Here is a 25,818-nt window from a genome sequence, read left to right on the forward strand (position 1 = left end):
GTATTACTATTAAAAAGACTGAGCTTCAGGTGTGGCAGTTAAAAGGGAATCTAATGGGGCCTTTCTATGAACAGATAGTGGGTCAAGAAGTTAAGTAAACACTTACCAAACCCATAATAGCTCATGTTTCATCCCAGTATTGTATGCTGAGTTATTTAAATTTAAACTTCTCAGAGTGTAACTGATTGTGGGTAGTTTTCTTTTGACACCTAATATTTTGTTTACGTTCTGAACAAACGGAAAATGAATGTGATTTTGGATTTACTCCAGAGAAAGGAAAGAGTCATGTTTAATATATTTTGTTTTTCTTAATTTATGTAAGTTTGATTTTTCTATCTCAATTGTAGTGTGAGATAGAAAACTAGTTTCTAATATATTCATTTTCTGGTCTAATAATAGAGATGGAGTACCTTTTTTTTGTGATGGGCAGAATCTTGATACTTGAGCATTCTTAGCAAGCACCCTTCATTTAGCTGCATCCATCTCTAGTGCCTGGAGTGGTGATTTTTTAAAGCTCCCAACAAGTAATATTTGGGTTCACACAGCCATAGAATCAGACTTATTTCATCTTTCTCAAATTGTGTCATTGTTTTGTGAAATCTTTGCATATTAAGTTTGTATAGTAGATTCGGAAGGGATACTTTTGTCTCAGTGAAATGTCCCCTTTCTGCCTTAGGAGGATTTTACCATTTTGTATCAATAGCTAAATACTGGGGAGTTAGGTATGGGTTTTCATTAAATGTCCTCTGAAGATCAAATTCATGCCAACACCTGCCTTTTATATGCTGTTTGAGTTCTGAGTGATTTCTGAGCTGGTGTGCCTGTGCTTCCTTTCCCATAGTGACTTGGGTCACTGAGCCATAGTCCTTCGTAGCCAGTCACATCTGGATGCACTTCCTGGTTATCATCCGTACATCCTTAGTAGGACCCAAGACTAACAGCCTCATGAGGAGTGCCGTTTCGCTTCACTTAGCGGGTGAAGGTGTTTCAGTGTCTGTGACTATAATCCTTCTGTGGCCTAGTGCTGTTAGCTCTTCGTTCATGATTACAGATGCTCTTTAATCTAGTCTAAAGTGAATACATCAGCAGGCAGTGTCTTTAAGGCACACTCACTACATTTGCTATTTTATATGCTGTTGTAGATCTGCAGCATCCTGTATAGTTACTGCTAACACATTTGGCTTTTAAAATTTGTATTTAGAATTGTATTCTTCATCCCTACTAGGCACATTTTAAGTACTGACTTCACAATGTGGCTGATGGCTCACTGTGTTGGACATTATAGGTTCAGAACATTTACTTGTAGAAAGTTTTATTTGATGTTGCTGCTCTGGATGTCTGTATAGACTTGAGAAAGAAAGTGACATTGGTTTTCAAAGCAGAAGAAGAATGGTCTCCATCTAGCAAGTGCTTAGGTTTCATTCTGTCTAAAATCTCACTGTGAACTAAAGTCTGTAATCATTTTCCCCCTCATACACTGAAGGCAAGTAGCGGGTCTGAGAGCGGGAGTCCAAAAAGAAGAGGCCAGAGGCAGCTGAAGAAACAGTAAGTCTTTGGTGGGGGAGATGACATCATCGGTTAGTTGTGAACATGTCTACATTTTTAGGACGATCTTTTTGTTGTCTGTCCCAGGTCACTTGGTTTGGGTCACTGCCCAGCCAGGCTTCTCAGGTTAGCCTGTTGCATTCCATATAAGCTTCAGCTTCTTATGTGGGGTAGCTCAGTTAGCTCAGCTAATTTTTTCTTCAAAGTAAACATAAATAGCAAAGTAGATGTTGGCATTCTTGTTAAGTAAGAACCAGGTTTCAATTGGCCACTTCTTGTGTTGACATGATAAGGTTTATATTGTTTGGGTACCTATTTTGTTACGAAATATGTACTGTTCCAATATAATTCTAAGATTATAGTTTATAGACCAGAAGATTTTAATTCTTGGGCTTAGAGTTAAAACAGATTATACCAACTTATACTCGCGTTCATTATTGTTATTTTTTACTTTTGGCAGCATTAGAGATTGAATGTAGAGCCTCATACATGCTATAGGCAAGCACTCTACTACTATTTTCTTACAAGTAAATCTGAAAAGCTATTTTTTGTGTGTGCGTATGTGAGTGTGCATGTGGAGGTCAGAGACAGCTGTGGCAACCTCATGTGGGCTGGGAATGGGAGCATCATGCTTGGAGTTGAGCCACTTCCTCTGCTGAACAGTTCATCTCACTGGCCCTGTTTATTTTCACCTAGCGTCTCAAGTGCCCTAGTTTGGCCTTGCTCTTACTATATAGCTGAGGATGACCTTGAATGTTTGATTTCCAAACCCTGGGACTACAGGTGTATACCACTATACCTTTGTTTTATGTATAATATTTCATGTTTTTTTGTTAAATTTTTTTAAGGCAGAATCTCCCTTTTGCCTGGAGCATATGGCTTGCCTAGAGTTCCCTGTGTAGACCAGGCTGGCCTTGAACTGTTGCGTGTCTTTCTGACTGCTTCCAGTGTTGGGATTGCCTGTGTACACCACCAACTCTAGCTTCAGGATAGTTACTTTTATTTTTAAATGTATTATTTTTTAAACAAGTTCTTGTTTTATTGCCCAGGCTAACCTCAAACATACAGTGATCCACTTGCCTCTGCCTCCTGGTGATGAGATTAAGGGAATGTGACACTATTCTTGGCTGCTTATTATTGTCTTTATTGTTTTTGAGACAAGGGTTTCACTATGTAGTCAAGGCTGATCCTCCTGCCTTGACTTTCCAAGTGACAGATTTACAAGAAAGTCCCCCTTTACCTAGCTGTTCATTGTTTTTAGTTAAAAAATTATGTATAGTCAAAAAATTGTAAGATTTTTAAATAACAACCCCTCCCATTTCCATGGGGTACCATCCCTTTAACTGCATGAATTCTTCTGTAGATGCTTTTTGAAAAATATAGATATCCAAAACTTTGCACACCAATTCAGGAATATTTTCCACTAAGGTCTCCAGTTACATGTTCTCTAATTACTAGGCAGTTTTGAATTTCTTAAACCTATTTCCTCATCTCCAAAATACTAATACAAATTCTGCCTGCCCAGCAATTAATATAAGTGTTTACATTAAATATACATTTTAAAGAACTTGGTAGAGCAAAATTTAGTATTGCCTTTCCTGAAAACACCCAGTTTCCATTGTGTCTTTCATACTGATGTGGAGTTGGAGACAGCAAACTCTAAGCAGGGACTACGTCATAGGAGGCTTCCCTGCAGAAAAGAGTCTCTGCCTCCCCTGCAACTGGGTTCTGGGAACCAAACTCAGGTTCTCTGGAAGAGCACCAGGTGCTCTTAACTGCTGAGCCAGGTCCAAATTTTTGCATCTTAAGACTCCTCTATACTGCAGTGGGACTTACAGTGTATGGGTGACTGGGGCGTCTCCTTTGAAAAGTCCCTTTTAAGTTGGCTTTCCACAAGAAATGAGCAGTTTTACTTGTTCAAGAGCTGTATGTGTGTGTAGTTGGGAAGTTGATGTTCATTTTTACTTAGTCTTCACTTCTTTCTCATAGTGGGACATGCTGGCAAATGCCTGTAATCCCAATTCTTGGGAGGCAGAGACAGAAAAGTGGGTGTGTCGTGAATCTCAAGGCCAGCCTTGTATACATAGTAAGTTCCAGGCCAAGCAGAGCTGTATAGTGAATCCCTGTTTCAGAAAAATCAAACCAAAACCAATAAATAATTTCCTTTCTTCTTGTTCTTGAAAATTAAAACATAATGTTGCCAATTTCAAACATCCACCCCCCTGGTTGTCTATATATTCTGGAATGTGTAAACTTGGCTCTAATTTTTCCTATGTCTTTAAGGGTCTTTTGTAGATTATGCTTGAAAATAGTAGGTGTGAAGTTTGTTGTGTATGCAAGCAACCTTCTTAATGGACTCAGTCTTCTTCAAGGAACAAACAGCATCTCACTAGGCTTTAGACCAGTTGATTTGATAAGTTTTTTCCTTTTAACATTTTTATGTTGGAAGAGCCCAAGTTCTTTTGGTTGTGTATAACTTTTTAATTTGACTGGGATATTCTGACCTCAGCACATACTTTCTCTTTTTAGTTTGCTGTATCCTTTTTCTGGCGCCTCAGTGACAGCCCTAGCTCTAGTTGGACTTAGTCCTAGCTCTAGTAGGACTTATTGACAGACAGCTCAAGCTCTAGTAGGACTCATTGACAGACAGCTCAAGCTCTAGTAGGACTCATTGACAGACAGCTCAAGCTCTAGTAGGACTCATTGACAGACAGCTCTAGCTCTAGTAGGACTCAGTGACAGCCCTAGCTAGCTCCAGTAGGACTGACTCAGTGATAGCCCTAGCTGTAGTGGGCCTCACCGATAGCCCTGGCTCAGATTACTTGACTCTAGATTTTCCTCATTGATATACTCTCCCTTGGTCCTTAATTGTTCCTGGAAGGCCAGTTTTTTGCAGCATGACTTTGGAGACCTTAAGGACTTGGAGTCCTAGGGAGACTGCAGACTTACATGCCAGTTTTCCAAGTGTCAGGGTCACTTTTTCTTTCATCTTCTTGGCAATCACTTTCTATTACTTAGATTACTTTTGTTTGTTTTTTGAGACAGGGTTTTACTTGTATCCAAGGTTGTTTTTTAACTCTTCATTGTCTTGTCTTGTTCTGAGTACACCATGTCTGGCTTCTTTGTTTTCTTTAGCAAAATTTTATTATAGTAGACCTTGAGTAAGCAGAGCAAGCTAGGAAGTCTTTTTTTGGGGAGGGGGGCAAGGCAGTTTGAGATAGGGTTTCTCTGTACAGCCCTAACTGTTCTGTAACTCATTGTGTAGACCAAGCTGTGCTTAAACTCACAGAGATCCACCTGCCTCTGCCTCCTGGGTGCTAGAATTAAAGGTTTGCATCACCACTGCCCAGCAAAAGTCTTTGTTTTAAAGATAGACTGAAAGATAGAAACCAGTAACAAGACTTGCTATCTAGTCTCACATGGCTGACTGAAAAATTGAGAGGGTTCATTCATCAGTTAATTTCATTATTTAACCAAGGCCATTTCTATTTACCAGCCTTTGTATTCTTTCTGTGCAAGAAGTCAGCACATACAGTGCTGATAGAATCTGAATAATGTACATGAAAGTGTTACGTTGCCATTTCATGCAAGGGTTGATTCTGCTCCCCAAGCTGCACTAGTTCAAGTGGAGCTGAACTGGCTGTAGTAACTAAAGTTAGTAACTCTTGCAGCTGTTAGGAGGGGCCTCAGGAATCTGCACATCAACCCCTTTTGGAGCAAGTCAGCACTGTTTTTTCTTGACTTGTCCTATGACGACTATTTATTTGGCTTGCCAGGCATCTTTGTTATGACCTCTGTTAGGGGAACCCATGGGTGCAGTGGTAATTGTTTTGTTTACGGAGGAACCGCAAGCATGTGTCTGCTGTTTTTTCCTAGGCCTTTCATGCCCAATAGCTTTTACATAGTGTTCACTACAGGTGAGAAATGAACCAGGTCACGGGGTGACATGGTCAGCCTTGAAAAGCTCTCAGAGGCAGAAGGACACCTGTAGGTTATGTAAGATCTCAAGAAACATAAGAACGTTTCCCTTATCTAATAATAACTAAAAGCTAAGTCATAAATAGAACAGATTGTTTAGTTGGGTTGTAGGTTCAGCACTGAAAAATAAATTCAGAGACTGTTTCCTTAATTATGTTCTAAAGACTAAAACATTTCATATAGTCTGGGGGTGGAGCTTGGTGGGAGAGCATTTGAGTAGCCTAGCAAAATTCTTTCTCTTTCTCAATATGTTTTGAAATACATTTCTACCCAATATCACCACCATGTGTAAACTTGTTAGAATTCTGTGCTATTTTTTTTTTTTTTTTTTTTTTTTTTGGTGCTTTTGAGACAGGCTTTCTCTGTGGCTTTGGAGGCTGTCTTGGAACTAGCTCTTGTAGACCAGGCAGGTCTTGAACTCACAGAGATCTGCATGCCTCTGCCTCTGGAGTGCTGGGACTAAAGGAGTATGCTACCACTGGCCGGCCTGAGCTTTCTTGATTGACAGTTTTTGAGTAAGAAACAAACTTTTTGATTAGTTCTGATACATGTTAAAACTTGTGAGCCTTTGACCTCGTAAGTATTATGGATTCACTCTTGTCAGTAATACAGGGTGAACAAAATAGAATGGGTAACAGCGTTTTTCTCCCCTAGAAAAAGTTGGTTGAAAATTATACTTTTACCATTAAATGATTGTTACCAGAGTTAAATTAGGAATAGAAAGTAACTCAGAAAGAGTAACAAAAACCAAAATTTAAACTGAGCTTAAATAGATCTCTTTTAGCATACTATCTAAAATACATATATATTCTGGGTTTCAGAAAATGAGTTTATAATTTGTTATTTGAGATTGTTTAGCATATGAATTCTTAAAGAAAAAAATTTGTTTTGCTTTTGATCACAGAGAAAAATGGAAACAGGATCCCTCAGAAGATGAACACGAACAAGGCACCAGTGCAGAGAGTGAACCAGAGCAAAGGAAAGTAAAAGCTAGAAGACCTGTTGCCAGAAGGTAGGCTGCTAGCCTGCCCAGTCTGCTTCCCCCTGAGCTCACCGTGGGTTACACAGGAAGGAGGAAGTCTGAGGGAGCCAGAGCCCTCATCAGTACAGAGTGTCCTGTTGTAGTATGTGGGCATCTGGTTCTCTTTGTGCCAGCCTGTATCTTTACCACGTGTCCAAGTGACTAGGCTACTGAGATCAGTTTTGAGTGTTTGCACGAATACAGTTCTGACTGGAGATACTTTATCTCTCCTTCATATACCATGGGGTCTAAAAATAAATTATTTTATTGTTAGCATATACTAATTATGCATAGTAATGGATTTCCTCATTGCATTTTCATACATGCATATCATAGACTGATCATATTCTCTGACAGTGGTTTTTTTTTTTCATTGTAGTCTATTTAGGGTGTGTGGTATATGCAACCATAGCTTCTGCTTTAAACCAGTAACAAAAACCAAAAAACCCTCCATTTTTGTGTGGTCAGGTTACAAATTCTTTTTGGGAGAACTAATTCCTTGTTTTATTCATGTTTTTGGCTTTTTGAGATAAAAATCTATTTAGTTCTGACTGTCCTGGAACTCACTTAGGTAGTAGCTCAGGCTGACATCGAATTCATAGAGATTCTCCTGCCTTTGCCTCCTGAGTGCTGGGATTCAAGGTGTGTGCCACCATGCCTGGTGAGAAGTAATTCTTAAGATGAAAATACTTTTTTGGCTGATCCAAAGCATATTTATTGCTTATTACTCTTTTTTTTGTTGTTGTTGTTTTTCGAGACAGGGTTTCTCTATTGCTTTGGAGGCTGTCCTGGAACTTGCTTTGTAGACCAGGCTGGCCTTGAACTCACAGAGATCCGCCTGCCTCTGCCTCCCGAGTGCTGGGATTAAAGGCGTGTGCCACCAACGCCCTGCTTCTATTAAGTCCGTAACAGAGAACCCAATTGTATAGAGATGGGCATAGGTTGAGAATGCAACAAGTTTTAGTAATTTTTGACAAAGCATGGCAACTAATGATAGACATAAGGGAGAAGAAATTGGCTATGAGACTCAAGAGTAATTCAGAAACGAATACCATCTAGACATTGTTCTGAAACATCAGGGAAATAGCCACTAGGACAGGCGTGACCTTGATTGAGGCAGTTTCAAATGAACTGTTGTTTCTCTCCTTCTCCACTGGGCTCAACACCATTTTTTTTCTCAAGGCTGGCTAGATTCTGAAAGCAGCTTTAGCACATAGGTTTGTATTCTTTTTTGTTTTATGAGACAAGGTCTCACTGTGTATGTAGTTCTGGTCTTCCAGGCTGACCTTAAACTCAGGACCTCAAGAAAATTTAACCTCTTTTGTGTGTGTGTGTGTGTGTGTGTGTGTGTGTGTGTGTGTGTGTGTGTGTGTGTGTATACATATGTATGTATATGTATTTGTGTGCGAGGGTGTGTTTGATGTATGCATGCATGTGTGTGTGTGTGTGTGTTGGTAGGCTAGATGTTGTCTTTAAGTGTTGTTACTTAGCTAGCTGTGCGCCTTGTTTTTTGAGACACAATCTCTCACTGGGACCTGGGCTCAGTGATTAGTTCAGCCTGGCTGGCTAGCCCAGCCTCAAGGGTCCTACTGTCACTACTTCTCAGATGCTGGGATTAAAAGTACATGCCACTGTGTGTAGCTTTTTATGTAGATTGTGGGGATTGAACAGGCCATCATGCTTTCGTGGCAAGCACTTTACAGACTGAGCCGTCTCCGCAGTCTACAAAATATACCTTCTTTCAGTATTGAGCAGGATGGGGTCAAGTCACACCCAGTACTTCTTTATTTTTATTTTATTTTTTGGTTTTTTTGAGACAAGGTTTCTCTGTATTGTTTTGGAGGCTGTCCTGGAACTCACTCTGTAGACCAGGCTGGCCTCAAACTCATAGAGATCCACCTGCCTCTGCATCCCAAGTGCTGGGATTAAAGGCGTGCGCCACCAGCGCCCAGCTTAATACTTACTTTTTTAATGCCATGAAGGCTAATAATAGTTTTTCTTGGTAAATTTTTAACATAGTTTAATAATAGTACTAAATTTGAATCCTAATTATGTGACGCTTTATTCTCATTAGAATAATTCTATTCTTATCGTATCACCAAAACATACTATATCTTTGTTTTGAATTTTGTCAGTAAAAATGTGACAAATATATGTCATCTATTTGCATAAATACTTATACAATGGTCCAGTTTTGTGCCTTGACCAAAAGTATTTTCTCTCTAGCCATGTACAGAAAAGTTTGCCAGTTCTGGCCTAGGACTAGTGTCTGTCCGTACCTGTCACAGAAACCCCGAGCTTTGTTCCCCTCTGAGCTTAAACCCTCAAGATTGAAGCATCAGGCTGGATTTTTTTCCATTATTTACCGAGTCCTTGGTTATTTCTTAGGGTTCATTAATGGGTAGGAGAAACATCAATGTGATTGTATGTTATTCTTTCTCTCCTTGTTTTTCTGAGAGTATCATGCAGTGGAGGTCTACTTTGAACTCCCTATCCTCATGAGTTCTGAGATTCCAGGTCTGGCCCCCTTTAGTGAATTCTTTGTATATGCCACTGCTCTGGGAAATGCTAGTATGTAGATTTGAAATAGCCACCAAATGACAGAGGAGCAGCTTTGCTATTTCTTTCTGTGTTCATTTTAGAACAGTGCCCAAACCTCAAGTTAAAAAGCAGCCTAAGACTCAGCGTGGAAAGCGGAAAAAGCAGGAGTCTTCTGATGATGATGACGATGACGATGAAGCTCCCAAAAGGCAGACTCGACGAAGAGCTGCTAAAAATGTGAGGTCAGTTGTGGCCCCGAAGGTCTCCGTTGATGTGATGGTGATGACATAGTTGTTTAGAACTTGGCTCTTTCAAGTTTTATATAATATGATTGACAGATAAGAAAATAAGCCTGAGCAGGATGCAGTGGTGCACGCCCTTCATCCCAGCACTAGGGAGGCAGAGGCGGGTGGGTTTGAGGCCAGCCTGGTCTACATAGCTTGTTCTAGAATGGCCAGAGCTACACACTGAGATCTTGTCTCAAAAACCAAAAGAGAACATAAGTCTGTGTGTTAAAGCTGCTTTCAGAATCTAGCCAGCCTTAAGAAAAAATGGTGTTTAGCCCAGTGGAGAAGGAGAGAGCCTCAGTCATGGTTACATCCTGTTCTAGTGGCTATTTTTCTGATGTTTCAGAACAATGTCTGGATGGTATTTTCATTTCTGAATTACTTTTGAGTCTCCTTGTATCTATTGATGTTTGGGTATAATCATATTATTAAACTTTAATAATAGCATATGAGGCATTAATTGATGGTGAAATAATGATATAATATGTTCAGTTGCTTTATTTGTTTAATCTAGAGAATGCACAATACATTTAGTTTCAGAGCATATGCATATTTCTTTTGGTCTACTTAGAAATGTGAAGCTGAGCACCAGAGATACTAATTACTCATCCAATTTTCCAAATGATAATTGGACTAGACTTGTTTTTTTCTTTTTTTCTTTTTCCAAGACAGGGTTTCTCTGTATTGTTTTGGTGGAGGCTGTTCTGGAACTTGCACTGTAGACCAGGCTGGGCTGGAACTCATAGAGACCCGCCTGCCTTTGCCTCCTGAGTGCAGGGATTAAAGGTGTGTGCCACCAACACACAGCAGGACTAGACATTTAATGTGCTGGTGTTTAGCTTAGCTCATTTTCTTACTGTTATGTTATATCTTGTCTTGTGTTCTTTTATTATTATTTTATTGTGTTGGAGATTAAACCCAGAGTCTTGCTTATACTAGGCAAATGCTATTGAGTTATACTCCCTTGTACTTATTGTTCATGTATGTTGTAAAGACCTTTTTTGTTTTTCATTTTTTTTTAAAAATGTTTTTGATATAACTCAGGCTAGTCTGGAACTCACTATGTAGTCAAGGCTATCCTAGCACAAACCAGTCTCAGGCTGTTTCTCTGCCCTCAGTCTCCCCAGTTCTGGGATCATCATGGCTAAATACATTTTATGTTTTATAATTCAGAAGTTTGAGTGAAAATTCTCAACTGTTTGGGTTAGTTTAAATTAAATTTCATTTTCTTGTTATTGGGAAATAAAATTGCATGATTGAAACATTTACTCTTAGGAATATTTTTTTCCTTTTGTCTGAAATAATATCAAATTTTCTTTCCTTATGACTTTTCTTTGTTATAATTTACATATTATAATAAAGGGTATCCTTGTAGAGTACTGTATCTTGCTTATACATAACAGTGTGAGCCATATTTTAGTTTGTCTGTGGACACATGCCCGTTTCTGGAATGCGGTGTGGGAGGCATTGAGCCACTGAGTGGAAAATCTGTGAATTTAACTTGCATGGTTGTTATTCCAGTGTTACTGTAGATGTTTAATTCTGAAGGTACAGTCTCCTACTCATGCAACATTATTTCTCACACAGTTATAAAGAAGATGAAGACTTTGAGACTGATTCAGATGATCTCATTGAAATGACTGGAGAAGGAATTGATGAACAGCAAGATAATAGTGAAACAATTGAAAAGGTCTTAGATTCAAGACTGGGAAAGAAAGGAGGTTTGTGTCTTTGGGGAGCAGATTACTGACTGGATTTTTGAGACAGGGTCTCTGGTGGTCTTGACTGGCCTCCAGCTTGCTACCTCCCATGTTCTGGGATTACAGGTGTGTACCAACTGTCCAGTATACGTAGTAGTGCTGGCAGTTGAATCCGGTCTTGTTGATGTTAACCTAACCTCATCTCTATTCCTAGAGGCAGAAATCTGCTTTTTGAGGTAGTCAGGATTAAAAAGAAAAGGGTGTTGCTCTTTGATTGTTGGACTTCACCTGTAAGTTTGCATATGCTTTAAGGTAAACAGTAGCATTTTCAGGCTATTTGAGATTACAGGATCCATCCTGTTCCGTAAGTTGATTACTTATTGTAATGATTGTAACTGAACAATAAGTTAACTGCTTATTATAAGTCAAAGATACTGAGTTTGTTCAAGAAGAGATTCACCTTGCCAGTTGTGTAATCGGGAGTCTTTTCGTTGCTGGGTCTCACATTTTCTTTAAGCTGGCCTGGGTTCCTTTGCTGGTCCTCACATTTTCTTTAAAGCTGGCCTGGGTTCCTTTGCTGGTCTTCACATTTTCTTTAAAGCTGGCCTGGGTTTCTTTGCAGCCACTGGAGCGTCCACCACAGTGTACGCTGTTGAAGCTGATGGAGATCCCAGTGGCGACTTTGACACTGAGGGGGAGGAAGGTGAAGTCCAGTACCTTATCAAGTGGAAGGGCTGGTCTTACATCCACAGTACCTGGGAGAGCGAAGAAGCCTTACAGCAGCAGAAAGTGAAGGGCCTCAAGAAGCTGGAGAACTTCAAGAAGAAAGAGGATGAAATCAAACAATGGTATGTTACCTGCTACACGTCAAAGTGGTGTTTCCAGTCTAAAGGAAGGGAGGTTCTAACACATGTGAACATGCTATCTAGGATTTCAGATTTTGCCTTGATTATCTGATCAAGAAACACTGAGCAATCTGTACTTCTGTTTTCTAAAATTGTGACCTGTTGACAGCAGATGCTTTCATATGTGGCCACCAAATTCTCAGACTTCCCAAGAACAGCCAGCTCACTGAACATTTGCCACATTTTCTTTCCTAAGTATGCTGTTTGATCTTGACAATAAAATCGTGGGGTTTGTTTGTTTTGTTAACTGTTTATAGAGGGAGAAGTGAGGCACAAAGTCACTGCAGTGAGTCAGTGGCGAATTTAGACAGATGTGTGTGAGCCAATCCTAAGAGCATGTTGTTACTCTCTTTGGATTAGGCTGGGTGGCTTACATGTGAAAGTCAGTGTTCTAGAATCCTCTGAGTTATGATACCCTTAAAAATTATTCTTGGTTTACGGAAATGATGTGGGTTTTTTTTGTCAGGTTTAAACATCACAAACCTGTTACTAGTGAAGTTTACTAAAGGGACACATGGAAACAATCAAGTTTACATTTGCACTTAGAATGTTTGCTCTGATACATATGTATAGATAGATCTCCAAGATCTAACTGGTATATGCTTGTTTTTGGTCTTCTGTCTAGGTTAGGAAAAGTTTCTCCAGAAGATGTTGAATATTTCAATTGCCAACAGGAACTGGCATCAGAGTTGAATAAACAGTATCAGATAGTAGAAAGAGTAATAGGTAAGTTCATGAAAACCCATTTTGGTCATGTAGAAACTTGGAGAAGTTGACCTTTGTCCTTAAGATAATAAAAAATTATAAAATGCATTTTGTGGGTTTACTTTTTCAGACTAAACAAAGGCCCATATTTCTTTTTAAGGGAGAGTTAATTTCTGCATGTAGATTTGGGTGTGGGGGATGAGAGACGGAAGTGTCCAGGATGTTTGGCTTGCAAGATTTCCTAAAAGAATATAGGTACTATTCACTGAAATGGAAAGATCAAGAGAAGAACTGATTTTTGGATTTGAAATCAAATGCTTTGGTTTGGTAACTTTGTTGTTATCTAAGAGACAAGTATTATTTGAGGGCTCCAACATATGTTCACTTGGTGACTTGGAGATAACATTTAGGTATTGTCAATTATAGGTAGTACTTAAATTTTGAAATTTACTGAGATCCTAAGAGAGAAAAGAGAGTACACGTTTTGAGAAGAGAAAGTCTGAGAATAGAGGAGGAGTAGGCAGTGATCCAAGAGATGAGTTAAGAGGTATTGCTGCAGTAGAAGTAGGTGAATGACATGGAATACTAGTCTCGGAGCTGACCCTTGAATTTGGGAGTAATGCTGGCTGGCATCAGTGAAATGGCAACAGGAATTGACTACAGAGCAGGCCTGATTGAGGGGAGCCTCTGGAGAGAATGAGAAATAGTTTTCAATATAGATTCAGTGATGGCTTATTTTAAAAAGTAGCAGAACCATTTTTACTCTTTCAACTAAAAGAATTTAGAAATTTGGGGAATTACTTTGTCTTTAAAACTTATAGAGAGTGAAGCTTCTAATTAAGGCTTTTCCTAATTACTTGATTGTACCTCCAAATGAAGAGATCACTCTGTGAAATAGTATGTCATTTTAGTGACTATACAGAGTCTGTGCCTCAAATTCCCTTTTTTTATCACTGATATACACACTGAAAACATGACATTTACAAATGCTCCACAGTCCTAGCACCTCTGCATCAGGAAAGGATGCACAGGAAATCTTTCAAACATTCATTGACGTTGTTTCCCATCTCATATCGCTGTGGTTTGTTCAGTGGTATTACTAACTCAGAAAAACTCTTCTGCTTACTTGGGCCCTTATACTTAAAAATATTTTTAAAGTATCTGAAAAGATAATAATAGAGTAATAGGATGATAGTCTGGCAGCCAGGTTAAAAGAGGCTTTTAAAACATAAGGTAAAAGAGCACCTATTCTTGTAAGATCTTGTTTGTTTTTTTTTTTTTTTTGTTTTGTTTGCTTGTTTTGTTTTTTGGTATCGAGACAGGTAGTCTGTATGGTTTCTTTGGAGGCTGTCGTAGAACTAGCTCTGGTAGACCAGGCTGGTCTCAAACTCACAGAAATCAGCCTGCCCCTGCGTCCCAAGTGCTGGGATTAAAGGCGTGCACCACTACTGCCTGGCATATTTTTTTGTTGTTGATAATTAAGTTATTTATTTACTTTTTATGTGTATGGGTGTTTTGTCTGCATGTGTAACTGTGCACAATGTGCATGCTTTGTGTAGTTGTGTGTGTTAGCTGTGTAGTTCTGAGAAGGGTAGAAGAGGGCTTCAGATCCCTTGGGACTGGAGTTCCAGACAGTTGTGAGCTGCCATGTGGGAATTGAACCTGGGTCCTGTTGGAGAGCAACTACAGCTTTTAACCTCTGAGCTATCTTTCCAGCCCCCTTACTTGTAAAATCTGTTTCTTCTTTGTTCTTGGTGTATTTATAACTTTTCTGTCTTATTTTATATTTGTTTAGCTGTGAAGACAAGTAAATCTACATTGGGCCAAACAGATTTTCCAGGTGAGTAACACATCTTACATTAAGTAAATGTTCAATATTTATGAGCACATTGTGATTTGAAGATTATTTACAGTTTTGCCACATGGTGTTCATTAGTTACATATTAAAAAAGAATATCACTTCCTACTTTTAATTGACATTGTTTGATAAACTTTATATTCATGGGTATAGCTCACAGCCGGAAGCCGGCACCTTCAAATGAGCCTGAGTATCTATGCAAATGGATGGGACTGCCTTATTCGGAGTGTAGCTGGGAAGATGAAGCCTTGATCGGAAAGAAATTCCAGAACTGTATCGACAGCTTCCACAGCCGGAACAACTCCAAAACCATTCCAACAAGAGAATGCAAGGTTTGGTGGTTGTTGGTTTTGTGTTTTTATAATTTTCTATTTTATTTTATTTTATTTTATTTTTGAGATAGGGGCTCTTATGTTGCTCTGGCTATCCTGGAACTCACTATTTAAATCAGGTTGGCCTGGAGCTCGCAGAAATCCATCTCATTCTGCATCCTGAGTGCCAGAATTAAAGGCATGCTCCACCATACCCAGCTTATTTTTATTTTATTTTAATATTTTATTTTGTGGAAAGGTGTTGTAGCCAAAGGGTTAGTTGTATAGATATATATGATATATATGATGGTTTAAAAGTAACATTGACTATAAATGATTACTGCATGTGCTGGGTATATAGCTCAGTTAATAGAGTGTACATGTGTACAGCCCTCGGGTTTGATTGCATAACATCACATAAGGGTGTGCATGCCTATAATCTCAGGATTCTGGAGATGGAGGCAGAGATAAGAAATTCGAGGTTATCCTTGGCCATGTAATGAGTTCAAGGCCATCCTGGTCTACACATGACTTGGCTCAAAGGAAAATGAAAGCTAAAGGAGAAGGATGAGGGGCTGGAGAGATGGTTCAGAGGTTAAGAATGCTTATTGCTCTCAGAAAAGATCTGGGTGTGACTCATAGCTGTCTGTGACTCCGGTTCCAGGAGATCCAGTGCCATCTTCTGACCCCTGAAAGATCCATCAGTACACTTAGGCAGGTGTGAGCAAACACACACACATACACAGACAATTTTATTTTATTTCATTTTTCGAGACAGAGTTTCTCTGTATTATTGCTTTGGAGGCTGTCCTGGAACTCAATCTATAGACCAGGCTGGCTTCAAATAAGATATAAAATATAATTAACTCGTTTGCAGAAAACACAGAGATCAGCCTGCGTCTGCCTCCAGAGTGCTGGGATTAAAGGCGTGTGCTACCAACACCCGGAGACACACACAATTTTTTTAAAAAATAGGATCAGTTGTATAATAACTTTGCTGGTTTCTATAACTTGTTACTTTATAGAATTAGATGTATTGTTATAAATACTTGAGTTAGTCACTTTAAAACATTCAGGAAAGATGTCTCTGAATGTTAAATTAGAAACTGAATATGCAGGCTTTTTATTGCTAGATTGACTATACAAGTCTTTCTCCCTTTCTGGAGTTTGTTGAGATCTGGAAATATGCTTGGTTTCTTGAATTGTGTCTCAGAGAAGTTAAAGTTCATGTTAATAACGTCAAACTCCAGTCTGTAAAGGCCAGCATGTGATCATTGCTCATGAGTGGGATGGAGAAGCCATGGTCAGAACAGAACAGAGGTGGGCTCACAGCTCTGGTGGGCATTGAAGAGGTTTTTAGAGGAAAGCAGCCAGTGCTTACCTTGCCTCTGCCCTTGAAGAGTGGATTGGTGCTTAATAGCATACAAGAAAGGCCCTGGGACCTGGGGAGTCGGCTTAGTGGTTACTAGCCCTTGTGGCTCTCGCCAGTACCCACATGACAGCTGACTACCATCTGTAACTCCGTCTCAGGGAGTCTGACATCCTCTTCTGACCACCTCAGGTACCAAGCACACATGTGGTGTACCCACTCACATGCAGGCAAAACACTCATGCACATAGTAAAATAAATCTATGACAAAAATAGAAAAAGACACCGAGGTTGACTACTCAGGAAAGGTATCAAAAGAATTTTGTAGTAGAAAACTCCTGGATCCAAATGAACTGTGTGTCCTGACTGTGTTAAAGAAGGTGTGTTTTGACTATCCTGTAGTTTTGGGGACCTTGTAACAGAGAGTACCAGGTTGTGGTCAGCATTTTCTTAAAGGCGTCAGCTAATGACAGTGAGTAGGAAACTGGAGCCAGAAGATCCACCCAGTAATGTGATAGGAGTCACTAATTGAAGAATCGTGGAGGGCCAGCTAGGGGGCATGGACAGATTGTAGACAGACATGAGCCACCACAGGCTGTCGCGTCACCTGCGAGGCCTGTGTCCGAGAACGTGCGGAGGGTGTCGGGGATTGACAACACAGAGACTTGTTCAACGATGTAAAGAAAACTTTAAGCAGGCCCCAAAAAAGGTTCAAGAAAACTTCCCAAGAAAGGCTCCCACCAGAGAAGCTTCTGCTCTCTCCTCTACCCTGGCTGGTTCTGCTCTGACCCCAGAAACTGATCTGGGCGTGGCAGAAGAGGTGGTTAGTCTTTGGACAAGGTCGAGGTCAGGGTGGTTTCTGCGGGCAGGCCTTTTCCAGGAACTTAATGCCCCCAGGCATTGTATTGTTTTTAGTAAACATGTTTTTAGTAAACATTGTCTTACAGCTGCCTACTCCCAGGCAGAAGGGGAAGTGGGTCTCTGCTCAAGGTCTGGTGTTCCCACAACAGGCCAGTTTATCAGGAGTGGAAAAATGGCTAGTGTGTGGAAGGTGAGGAGAAGAGTCAGGCCGCATTCGCTAGAACTGAAAGTACTCGTGACCACTCACTGTTAGGGTGATAGTTCCCACGATGGAGAAAGACGTGAGTGCTGAGTGGACGCCTGCACATTCACCTTATGCTGCGTATGCTTAGACTCTGAAAAGTCCTCAGTGGAGAAACGTGCACAAGTTTGAACTCGTTGTTCCCCAAACTGATTTGGCCACAGAGTCTATATTTTTTTTGTAAACAGTAGACTTGGCCTTAGTAGAATGCAAGGTTTTAGACCCTCAGCAGTGGAGTGACTTTTCCTTCTGAAAACTATACTCACAAGGTTGGGGTCTGAGTTCCCAGTTACAGTAATTGTAGCTTATCTCTTCAGCGTCTCTCAGTGACTTCCAGAGTGTCATTGTATTGTGTAGAAAAGATGGCATCCAGGTAACGAATGCTGTATGCCACACAGTAAAGGATGAGGAAATAAAGTTTATTAATGTTCACAGATTTATCTCAGAAAAAGCAAGGTTTTTTAACAGTATTTTATCTTAGGATGAACTATGGGAGCAGTACTGGTTTGAGGTAGGTTGGGGTGATATTCATACTGAAATTAAACTTTTGTTTTCTGGCATAGAGTACATAAAATATGGCTAACATTGTAATTTAAGAGTAGGGAAAATGTTCTAAGATGTAGGTTTTGTTAATTTTTGTTTTTCAGGCACTAAAGCAAAGACCACGATTTGTAGCTTTAAAGAAGCAGCCAGCATACTTAGGAGGGGAGAATCTGGAGCTCCGGGATTATCAGCTAGAGGGTCTCAACTGGCTTGCTCACTCCTGGTGCAAGTAGGTAGAAGATATGGTTAGATTTTTCTCTACTGTGTTTGGCTTATTCTTATCCTAAGTAATAAGTTCTGGGGACCATTTAGATTTTGAGAATTGAAGTGATTCAAGATAAACGTGTTTCCTCTGTCATTATGTGATGTATCATTCGAGTGCTCCCTTTAATGCTAATGACAGATTTCTTCCCTACACATACCTTTTTTTTAAAAGGAGTTTATTTACACACACACACACACACACACACACACACACACACACACACACACACACACACAAAATGTGTTTTCCTGCATGTATGTCTGTTAACCACTTGTGTGCCTAGTACCCATAGAGTCCAGAAGAGGGCATCATTATCCTGGAACTGGAGTTACAGATGGTTGTGGGCTGCCTTGTGGGGGCTGGGAATTGAACCAGGTCCTCTGTATGAGCAGTGCCTTTAATCTTTGAGCCATCTCTCCAGCCCCGCCCTTTCTTTTTGTCTTTTTTTTTCCTCTGCCTGAGACAGAGTTTGTGTAACAGCTCTGGCTTTCCTGGAGCTTGCTTTGTAGATCAGGCTGGCCTTGAATTCAGAGAGATCCATCTGCCTCTGCCTCCTGAATGCTGGGATTAAAGATATGTGCCACCACACCTGGCTCGTGTCTTCATCTTTTATAGTAAAGCAGATACATTTATTTCAGAATTAAATTATAGCTTGAAAATTGAAAATATTCAAATTTGTTTTCAATGTTAGGGAGATGTTTTCTAGTTATAAACTCATTTACAATAACTATTTCCCAAGTGAACCACCTTCAGTAATTGTCTTTTCAGTTGAATGTAGTATTAAGACTGAAGAAAATCCAGTTGTTAGAGCTTCAGTTTGTATGACTGAGAAAGTGGATCACAACCATTTTAGCTGCTTAATAATGGTTTTCCTTAATCCCCCACCCATGCTTATGCAGGCAAACCTAATTAAATGCAATGGGAGTCACGTAAGCACACATAAACACATAGGAAAGTAGGTGGGAGACTTGGGAAAACGGGGTTTGTTTTAGTGGAGAGGGTATGGGATAAGAGGAAAATGGAGGGATTGATTAAAGAATACTAAGTTCATGAAATTATAAAGCAAATACTTAAAAAAAATATTCCTTTCAGAAGATAGTAAGTCCTACTCTCTTAAGGGATCAGTAAGAACTTAGGTGTAACTAAAGAGGTTGTGTGAGCTAGCCCTTTTATTTTACAATTGGTGGTCCTTAGGAGCAAGGATACTATCAGCTTTCTCCTGAGTTGTGTAATATTTGCTATACAGTGATTAGTATTCTTTTTTCTTAGTCTTACTATGTAGCTCTGGTTTGCCTTGGGATTCACCTTGTGGACCAGTTCACTGTAAACCCAAAGATCTGCCTGCAATCTTGGCAGGTTAACTACTTCTAGTTAGACACTAACTTCTCTTTTACTTTCAGTACTCTGGTTCACCAGTGAAGCGTATATACATACAAGTCATCAGTTCATTTGGCACAGAAAGACTTTTGGCTGAAATACAGTCACAGTAGCATGAGCATAGCTAAAGGAACAAGGACTGGGCTGCTTGGGGGTAGCAGTGTCCCTCCATGCATAGGAACAAGAATTCAAATACCCCAAGGTCTGTGTGTCTCAAGCCCCACTTGTCAAGGACTACAAGACAAAACAAACCCCTCAGAATCCTGAACTCCTTTCTTGGATTGGATAGTCTCGTTCAGTAGGTCCATAATGAGGCCCTGAAGTCTAGACTGTGACATATTTAAAACAGTTCCCCTTTGCCTAGAACATACAAGGTCCTGGGCTCTATATCCAGTACTACAAACAAAAACCAAGACCCTTATACCCTGTATCAAATAGGTCTATAAAATAGTAGATGTGGTATTGGACAGTCAAATGGAATGCAGTGGAATGGGGAACGTACTTTGAGGAAAGGCAAAAAGACTCTTGGGAAATACTATTCAGCAGCATCTCTGATATAACTTGTCTTCACTGTTAGAAGGAATAACCTATGGAAGACAGTATAATCCAGAGCCTTACATAGAAACAATTAGAGGAGCCTTGTGTAATCTAAATCTTCAGTATAGTTCCAGATAGATTTGCCTGGTCTGCTGTTTGTTTTCTCCTTTCTTCCTTATTTAGGAAGCTTAAGTCATTGAAGATGAGAAGAAGTTCATTGAAGGGTCAATCTGATGCCTTACTCTATTGATTTTGTCAAGTGTGTTATTTGTGTACCTAATGTTTTTCTCATGAACTAATAACTACTTTGTATTTTTTTCTTACTGCAGAAGTAACAGTGTAATCCTTGCTGATGAAATGGGCCTAGGAAAGACCATCCAGACCATATCATTTCTCTCCTACCTGTTCCACCAGCACCAGCTCTATGGGCCCTTTCTTATAGTCGTCCCCTTATCCACCCTCACTTCATGGCAGAGGGAGTTTGAAATCTGGGCACCAGAGATTAATGTAGTGGTTTACATAGGTGACCTGATGAGCAGAAATACGGTGCGTAAACAAAAAGAGTTGAAGTAGCATGTGTGTTAAAATGTATTTTAGAAATTGACTGAAAGTGTTTTATAGGTGTTTTAGTAAACTCTCGAGTAAAACTATTCACACACACTTCAGCACACAGGAGGCAGAGGCAGGTAAATCTCTCTGAGTTTGAGGCCAACCTGGTCTGCAGAGTGAGTTTCAGCATAGGCAGAGGTGTTACATACACTGTGTACTATGGCCTCAGTTCTTGGTGGTCTGTCAAAATGCAACTCAGATATTCTTTAAAGCATAGAACAAGGTATATACTACTGTGCTTTAAAACAGCAATAATTGCATGGGAATCTCTTAGTTGGATTGCACTGTTTTCTGTCTGAATTTTTTTCTCTCTTTTCTCCCTTCTCCTCTCCTCCTAGTGTCTCACTGTAGCTCAGGCTGGACTCCAACTTATGGCAATCCATCTGCCTCAGCCCCCTGAGAGCTATGATTATTGGCATCCATTACCACTACTAGTTTGATCTTTATATTTAAGATTACCTTTCTTTATGGAAAATTAGTATCTTTGCTGTCTTAGCAAAAATGTTACTGGGAAGACTTGAGTTCTTAAAGTTTATTTCCCAATCTCTTAAAATAGTTTGATTTCATAACCTACAAGAAAGAAATAAAAATAAAGGAAAAGAATACATTTCTAGGGCTGTAGAAAAGAGAATTATTTGGTATCAAACATTGAATTGAGCACCATGAGGTTTAGCACATTGTGCTGAGTTTATCTTTGTTTAGAAAAATATTTTTGAAAAATACGATTGTGTTTTTGAGTACATACTGTGTGCTAGTTCTTATGTTGGGTGCTTTTATGTGTATCCCTGTAACCTTTGAGGTGGTCTTCAAAATTGATGACAGCAAATCTGACAGACTGCTAAAGATAATATCCAGGAGTCTGTCTAACCCTTGGTTTTAGATGGAAGAATGGCAGAACTGGAGCCTTAGCTTACCAGACACAAGTCTGTCTGGTCCTGAGGGTTTATGCTTGCGCCCTTCTATGTCAGCATGGTTTTAGAGATTGCTTGTAGCCAGAACGGCTTACAAGGAACCTTCCACACTTTAGAGAAGCTCTGCCAACACAATTTCATGAACTCAAATTTGTTTTTATTAAATGCTGTCTTTAGAATGATCTCACTTGGTTGGGTTGGAGCTATAACTCAGCAATAGACCCTAGCATGCATGCATGCTAGACGCTGGGTTTGAGTGCCAACCCCACAAGCAAAACAAAATAAAAAAACCCATCTGAATATAAACTGTATTAGGCTTCATTGCCATAATTTTGACTAAGACTAAGCAGTTCTTAGTTCCATTAATTTGTTAGTTATTATAGGAGAAAGCAAGCGGGTGTTTTGCTTTATGACAGGTACCCAGTATACCTTCTCTTTAGTCGTTGGTTTCAATCACCTGCAAGTACTCATCGTCTCCATTTCTATTTTCTTGGGGGATGTATCTGTTGACTATGATTAATGAAATTTCTGGCCAACCTACCAATTATAATTTGTTGCTTCTTAATAAATGTCACCATATACAAAGAATAATGGAAATTTCATTTCCTTAAGAACATTTAAAGAGTGTCAGAAAGCCCTCCTTTATTTAGTTGAAGTCCCCAAAGTTTTTTGTTCACTTGTCTTTTTTCCTAGACAGGGTTTCTGGACAGTTTCTGTAACAGTTCTGGCTGTCTTGGAACTCACTTTGTAGACCAGATTGGCCTTGAATCCACAGAGATCTGCCTGCCTCGACTTATTGAATGCTAGGATTAAAGGTGTGTTACACCATGCCCAGCAAGTTCCTGAAGTTTACTTTGAAATGACAATAAAGATTTTCCTACTTAGTGTTCTATATTGATTCTGTCTCAGTGTTCTATGCTTGGGTTACTTAAGTCTCTTGAGAGTGCGTAGACTGTTGATTCCATTCTTGTGAGACTCTTTTTGTCATTTTTATTGCATCTATTATAAAACTTGCTTTGTTACAAAAATTTGGAAGTAGAAATTGTGTATTAATTACTATTTTTTTCTTCTCATAGATAAGGGAATATGAGTGGATTCATTCTCAAACCAAAAGGTTGAAGTTCAATGCACTTATAACAACATATGAGATCCTCTTAAAAGATAAGGTGTGTAATTAGTAATAAAAAAGTTGTCTTGCCCATGTGTATCTTATTTTAGAGTGGGGACTGGGCTTCCTACTTGTTACATTTTTCTTCTTACTTTGTTTAAAAAGCCAACCAAACAAACAGACTTAAAATACTTGTCAAATACTAAAACTGTAAGTAGAAAATAAACCTCACAGTTGAATGGGAGCTCAGGTGCCTTCGTCCAGTTGAGTTGAGCAGAAGGCAGGAGGAAAGGGTATTAAGACTGCACACTGGCCGGGCGGCGGTGGCGCACGCCTTTAATCCCAGCACTCGGGAGGCAGAGGCAGGCGGATCTCTGTGAGTTCGAGGCCAGCCTGGTCTACAGAGCGAGTGCCAGGACAGCCTCCAAAACAATACAGAGAAACCCTGTCTCGAAAAACCAAAAAAAAAAAAAGACTGCACACTGAGGCTGGGCGTTGGTGGCGCATGCCTACAGAGCGAGTTCCAGAACAGCCTCCAAAACAATACAGAGAAACCTTGTCTCAAAAAACAAACAAACAAAAGCCGGGTGTTGGTGGCGCACGCCTTTAATCCCAGCACTCGGGAGGCAGAGGCAGGCGGAGCTCTGTGAGTTTGAGGCTACGCTCGACCGACAACCTCCAAAACAGAGAAACCCTGTCTCGTAAAACCAAAAAAAAAAAAAAAAAATTAAAAAAATAAAAATTAAAAACAAACAAACAAACAAAACAAAACAAAAAAAAGACTGCACACTGAGGTATAGTACCAGAGAGCTTTTTTTTTCTAAAGTTACTAGATGGTTTCAAGTTTGGGGTGGCAAATAGGCAAGAAAAGAGTCTTGCAAAGACAGTCACATGACATTTCTGTTTCTGTTGTGCTCAGCATAGCAATTTTCATCCTTTTGCAGAGCTTGCTTATATAATAGATTCACTTACAGTTTAGATGATGAGGTATTTTGAATTCGGCAACTGATAGAACAAGCAGAAGAATTCTAATATATATTAAGTTTGTGAAGAATAAATGTGTCTACCTGTGTGTCTTTGTGATGGTTTTTATACAGAAATGATTTAAACACTGTGGGTCCCCTTCTGACCTGGTGGCTCGTTCTGTTCTGTTTTTCACTTTAGACCGTGCTGGGCAGTATTAACTGGGCCTTCCTGGGAGTAGATGAAGCCCATCGGTTGAAGAATGATGACTCTTTATTGTATAAAACTCTGATTGATTTCAAGTCCAGCCATAGGCTACTGATCACAGGCACCCCTCTTCAGAATTCCCTCAAGGAACTTTGGTCCTTGCTGCACTTTATTATGCCGGAGAAGTAAGCTCCTTATTTTTTTGTTTCAAAGGGTGCTAGAATGTTTGATATGAAAATGCCCCCTCCCTTGCCTTTTTTATTTTTGAGAAAGGGTCTCATGTAGTCTTGGCTAGCCTGGAACTATTTTAGACCAGGTTGGTATTAAAGGCTGCACTATCATGTCTGGCAATCTTTTGATGTTCTTAATAGACGACTTACCAAAACTGATGTCATGGGAAAGGCAAAATATTCATCTGTGTCAGAAGCAGCTGTATTAAAATCTTGCATAATAAAGTGATAGAACCTAAAGAAATTATCCTGTTAAGGAAGAGTATATAATTGCCTACCAAAGGTTTGAATTACTTAAAGCATCTGGGAAATAATTATTATGACATATGAGAATTAGGTGAGGTAGTGATGCTTCTTATAATTAGTCCCAGCATTTGGGAGGTTGAGCCAGCAGCATTAGGAATTCAGTGCCAGCTACATAGTGAGCTTGAGACAACTCTAAGCTCCATGTAACTCAAAAAGAGTAAAACAAAAACTCAAAGTCACATGAATAAAGTATTTGATATACATAGACATGCCTTAAATATAGTGTTTGCTGATAGACGTATCAGTTTTAGTCCTTATTCAGATCAACTTGCTTCTTACAGAACTTTGGCTTATGTCTACTAGATAAGTTATATAGGATAGATACACAGTATATATATTCATTTCACAGTCTTAAATTACCTAGTGGTTCTCAGCGACAGCGTAGATGAGATCCAATTCCTTCCTCTAGTGTGTACTGAGCTGGGTCCAGGCTATGACTCTACCACTTGTTCCATTCCCCATCATGTATCAGCTGTCCCATTCCTACTCTGTCTCGTCTGGAATGCACCTTCTCCTTATTTTTACATGGCAGCCACCTCCTTTCTTATCCTCTTCTCCCTCCTTGTTTGGTTGCTGCATGGCTTCTTTGTCTCATATCACTAAATTAGGCATGTAAAAACACTAGGGATCCTGGTTGCTGGTTCATCACTGGTTCACATTACCTGGAATAGCATCTGACACACAGTAAGCAATTTAATTAGTGATTGTATAATCGGCAGGTAAATGTTCCGTAATTTATTTTCCTTTATAATGACTAAGGATATTGAGCATCTTCTCATTTCTTCTTAGACTATTTGGGCTTTTGGTTTTTTAAAAATATACTTTTTAAAGTTATTAATTTATTTTTTACTTTTCAACCCCAGTTCCCCTCCCTCCTCTCCTCCTACTTCTCCCACTTACCCCCCCACCCCACTTCCTATTTGCCCCTCAGAGAGGGTAGGGCCTCCTTTAGGAAGTCTACTAAGTCTGTCCCATCATCTTTTTAAGGTCGGATCAAGGCACTCCTCCACCATCCTAATCCCCCCCCCCCCATGTCTAGGCTGAGCAAGGCATCTCTTTAAATAGAATGGGCTCCACTAAGTCAGTTTGTGCATTAGAGTTAGATCTTGGACCCACTGCCAGTGGCCTCATATGTTGTCCCAGTCACACCATTGTCACCTATATTAAGGGAGTCTGGTTCAGTCTTATGCAGGTTCCCCATTTGTCAAACCTGGGTCAGTGATCTCTCTGTGGCTTGGATCAGCTGATTCTGTGGGTTTCCCCATTATTATCTTAACTCCTTTGTTCATATTATTGCTCCTCTCTCACTTGAATTGTGCTCCAGGAGCTCAGCCCAGTGGTTAGTTGTAGATTTCTGCAGGTACTGCATGTACTTGGTACATTAACATACATTCTGGCAAACATTATATTCATAAAATAAATATAAATGGAATATAAAAA

At 39.7% G+C, this 25,818-nt stretch overlaps 1 protein-coding gene across 9 annotated transcripts in view; it reads left to right on the top strand.

Annotated features, from left to right (window-relative positions):
* Positions 1-25,818, top strand: part of Chd2 (chromodomain helicase DNA binding protein 2) — a 132,850-nt gene that overhangs the window by 42,460 nt on the left and 64,572 nt on the right. For 8 of the 9 annotated variants that reach the window (XM_040730250.1, XM_040730251.1, XM_040730252.1 and 5 more), the window contains 12 exons: positions 1,484-1,545; positions 6,428-6,535; positions 9,187-9,327; positions 10,960-11,093; positions 11,695-11,920; positions 12,603-12,703; positions 14,478-14,522; positions 14,694-14,872; positions 17,970-18,094; positions 20,374-20,590; positions 22,641-22,730; positions 23,837-24,027. In XM_040730250.1, coding sequence (XP_040586184.1) covers positions 1,484-1,545; positions 6,428-6,535; positions 9,187-9,327; positions 10,960-11,093; positions 11,695-11,920; positions 12,603-12,703; positions 14,478-14,522; positions 14,694-14,872; positions 17,970-18,094; positions 20,374-20,590; positions 22,641-22,730; positions 23,837-24,027 — 1,619 coding nt within the window. Of the gene's footprint in view, positions 1-1,483; positions 1,546-6,427; positions 6,536-9,186; positions 9,328-10,959; positions 11,094-11,694; positions 11,921-12,602; positions 12,704-14,477; positions 14,523-14,693; positions 14,873-17,969; positions 18,099-20,373; positions 20,591-22,640; positions 22,731-23,836; positions 24,028-25,818 lie in introns of those variants that run through there. The other variant, XM_040730256.1, reaches the window with a different exon arrangement.

Source organism: Mesocricetus auratus, unplaced genomic scaffold (assembly GCF_017639785.1).
Source record: "Mesocricetus auratus isolate SY011 unplaced genomic scaffold, BCM_Maur_2.0 Super-Scaffold_4256, whole genome shotgun sequence".
Lineage (NCBI taxonomy): Eukaryota > Metazoa > Chordata > Mammalia > Rodentia > Cricetidae > Mesocricetus > Mesocricetus auratus.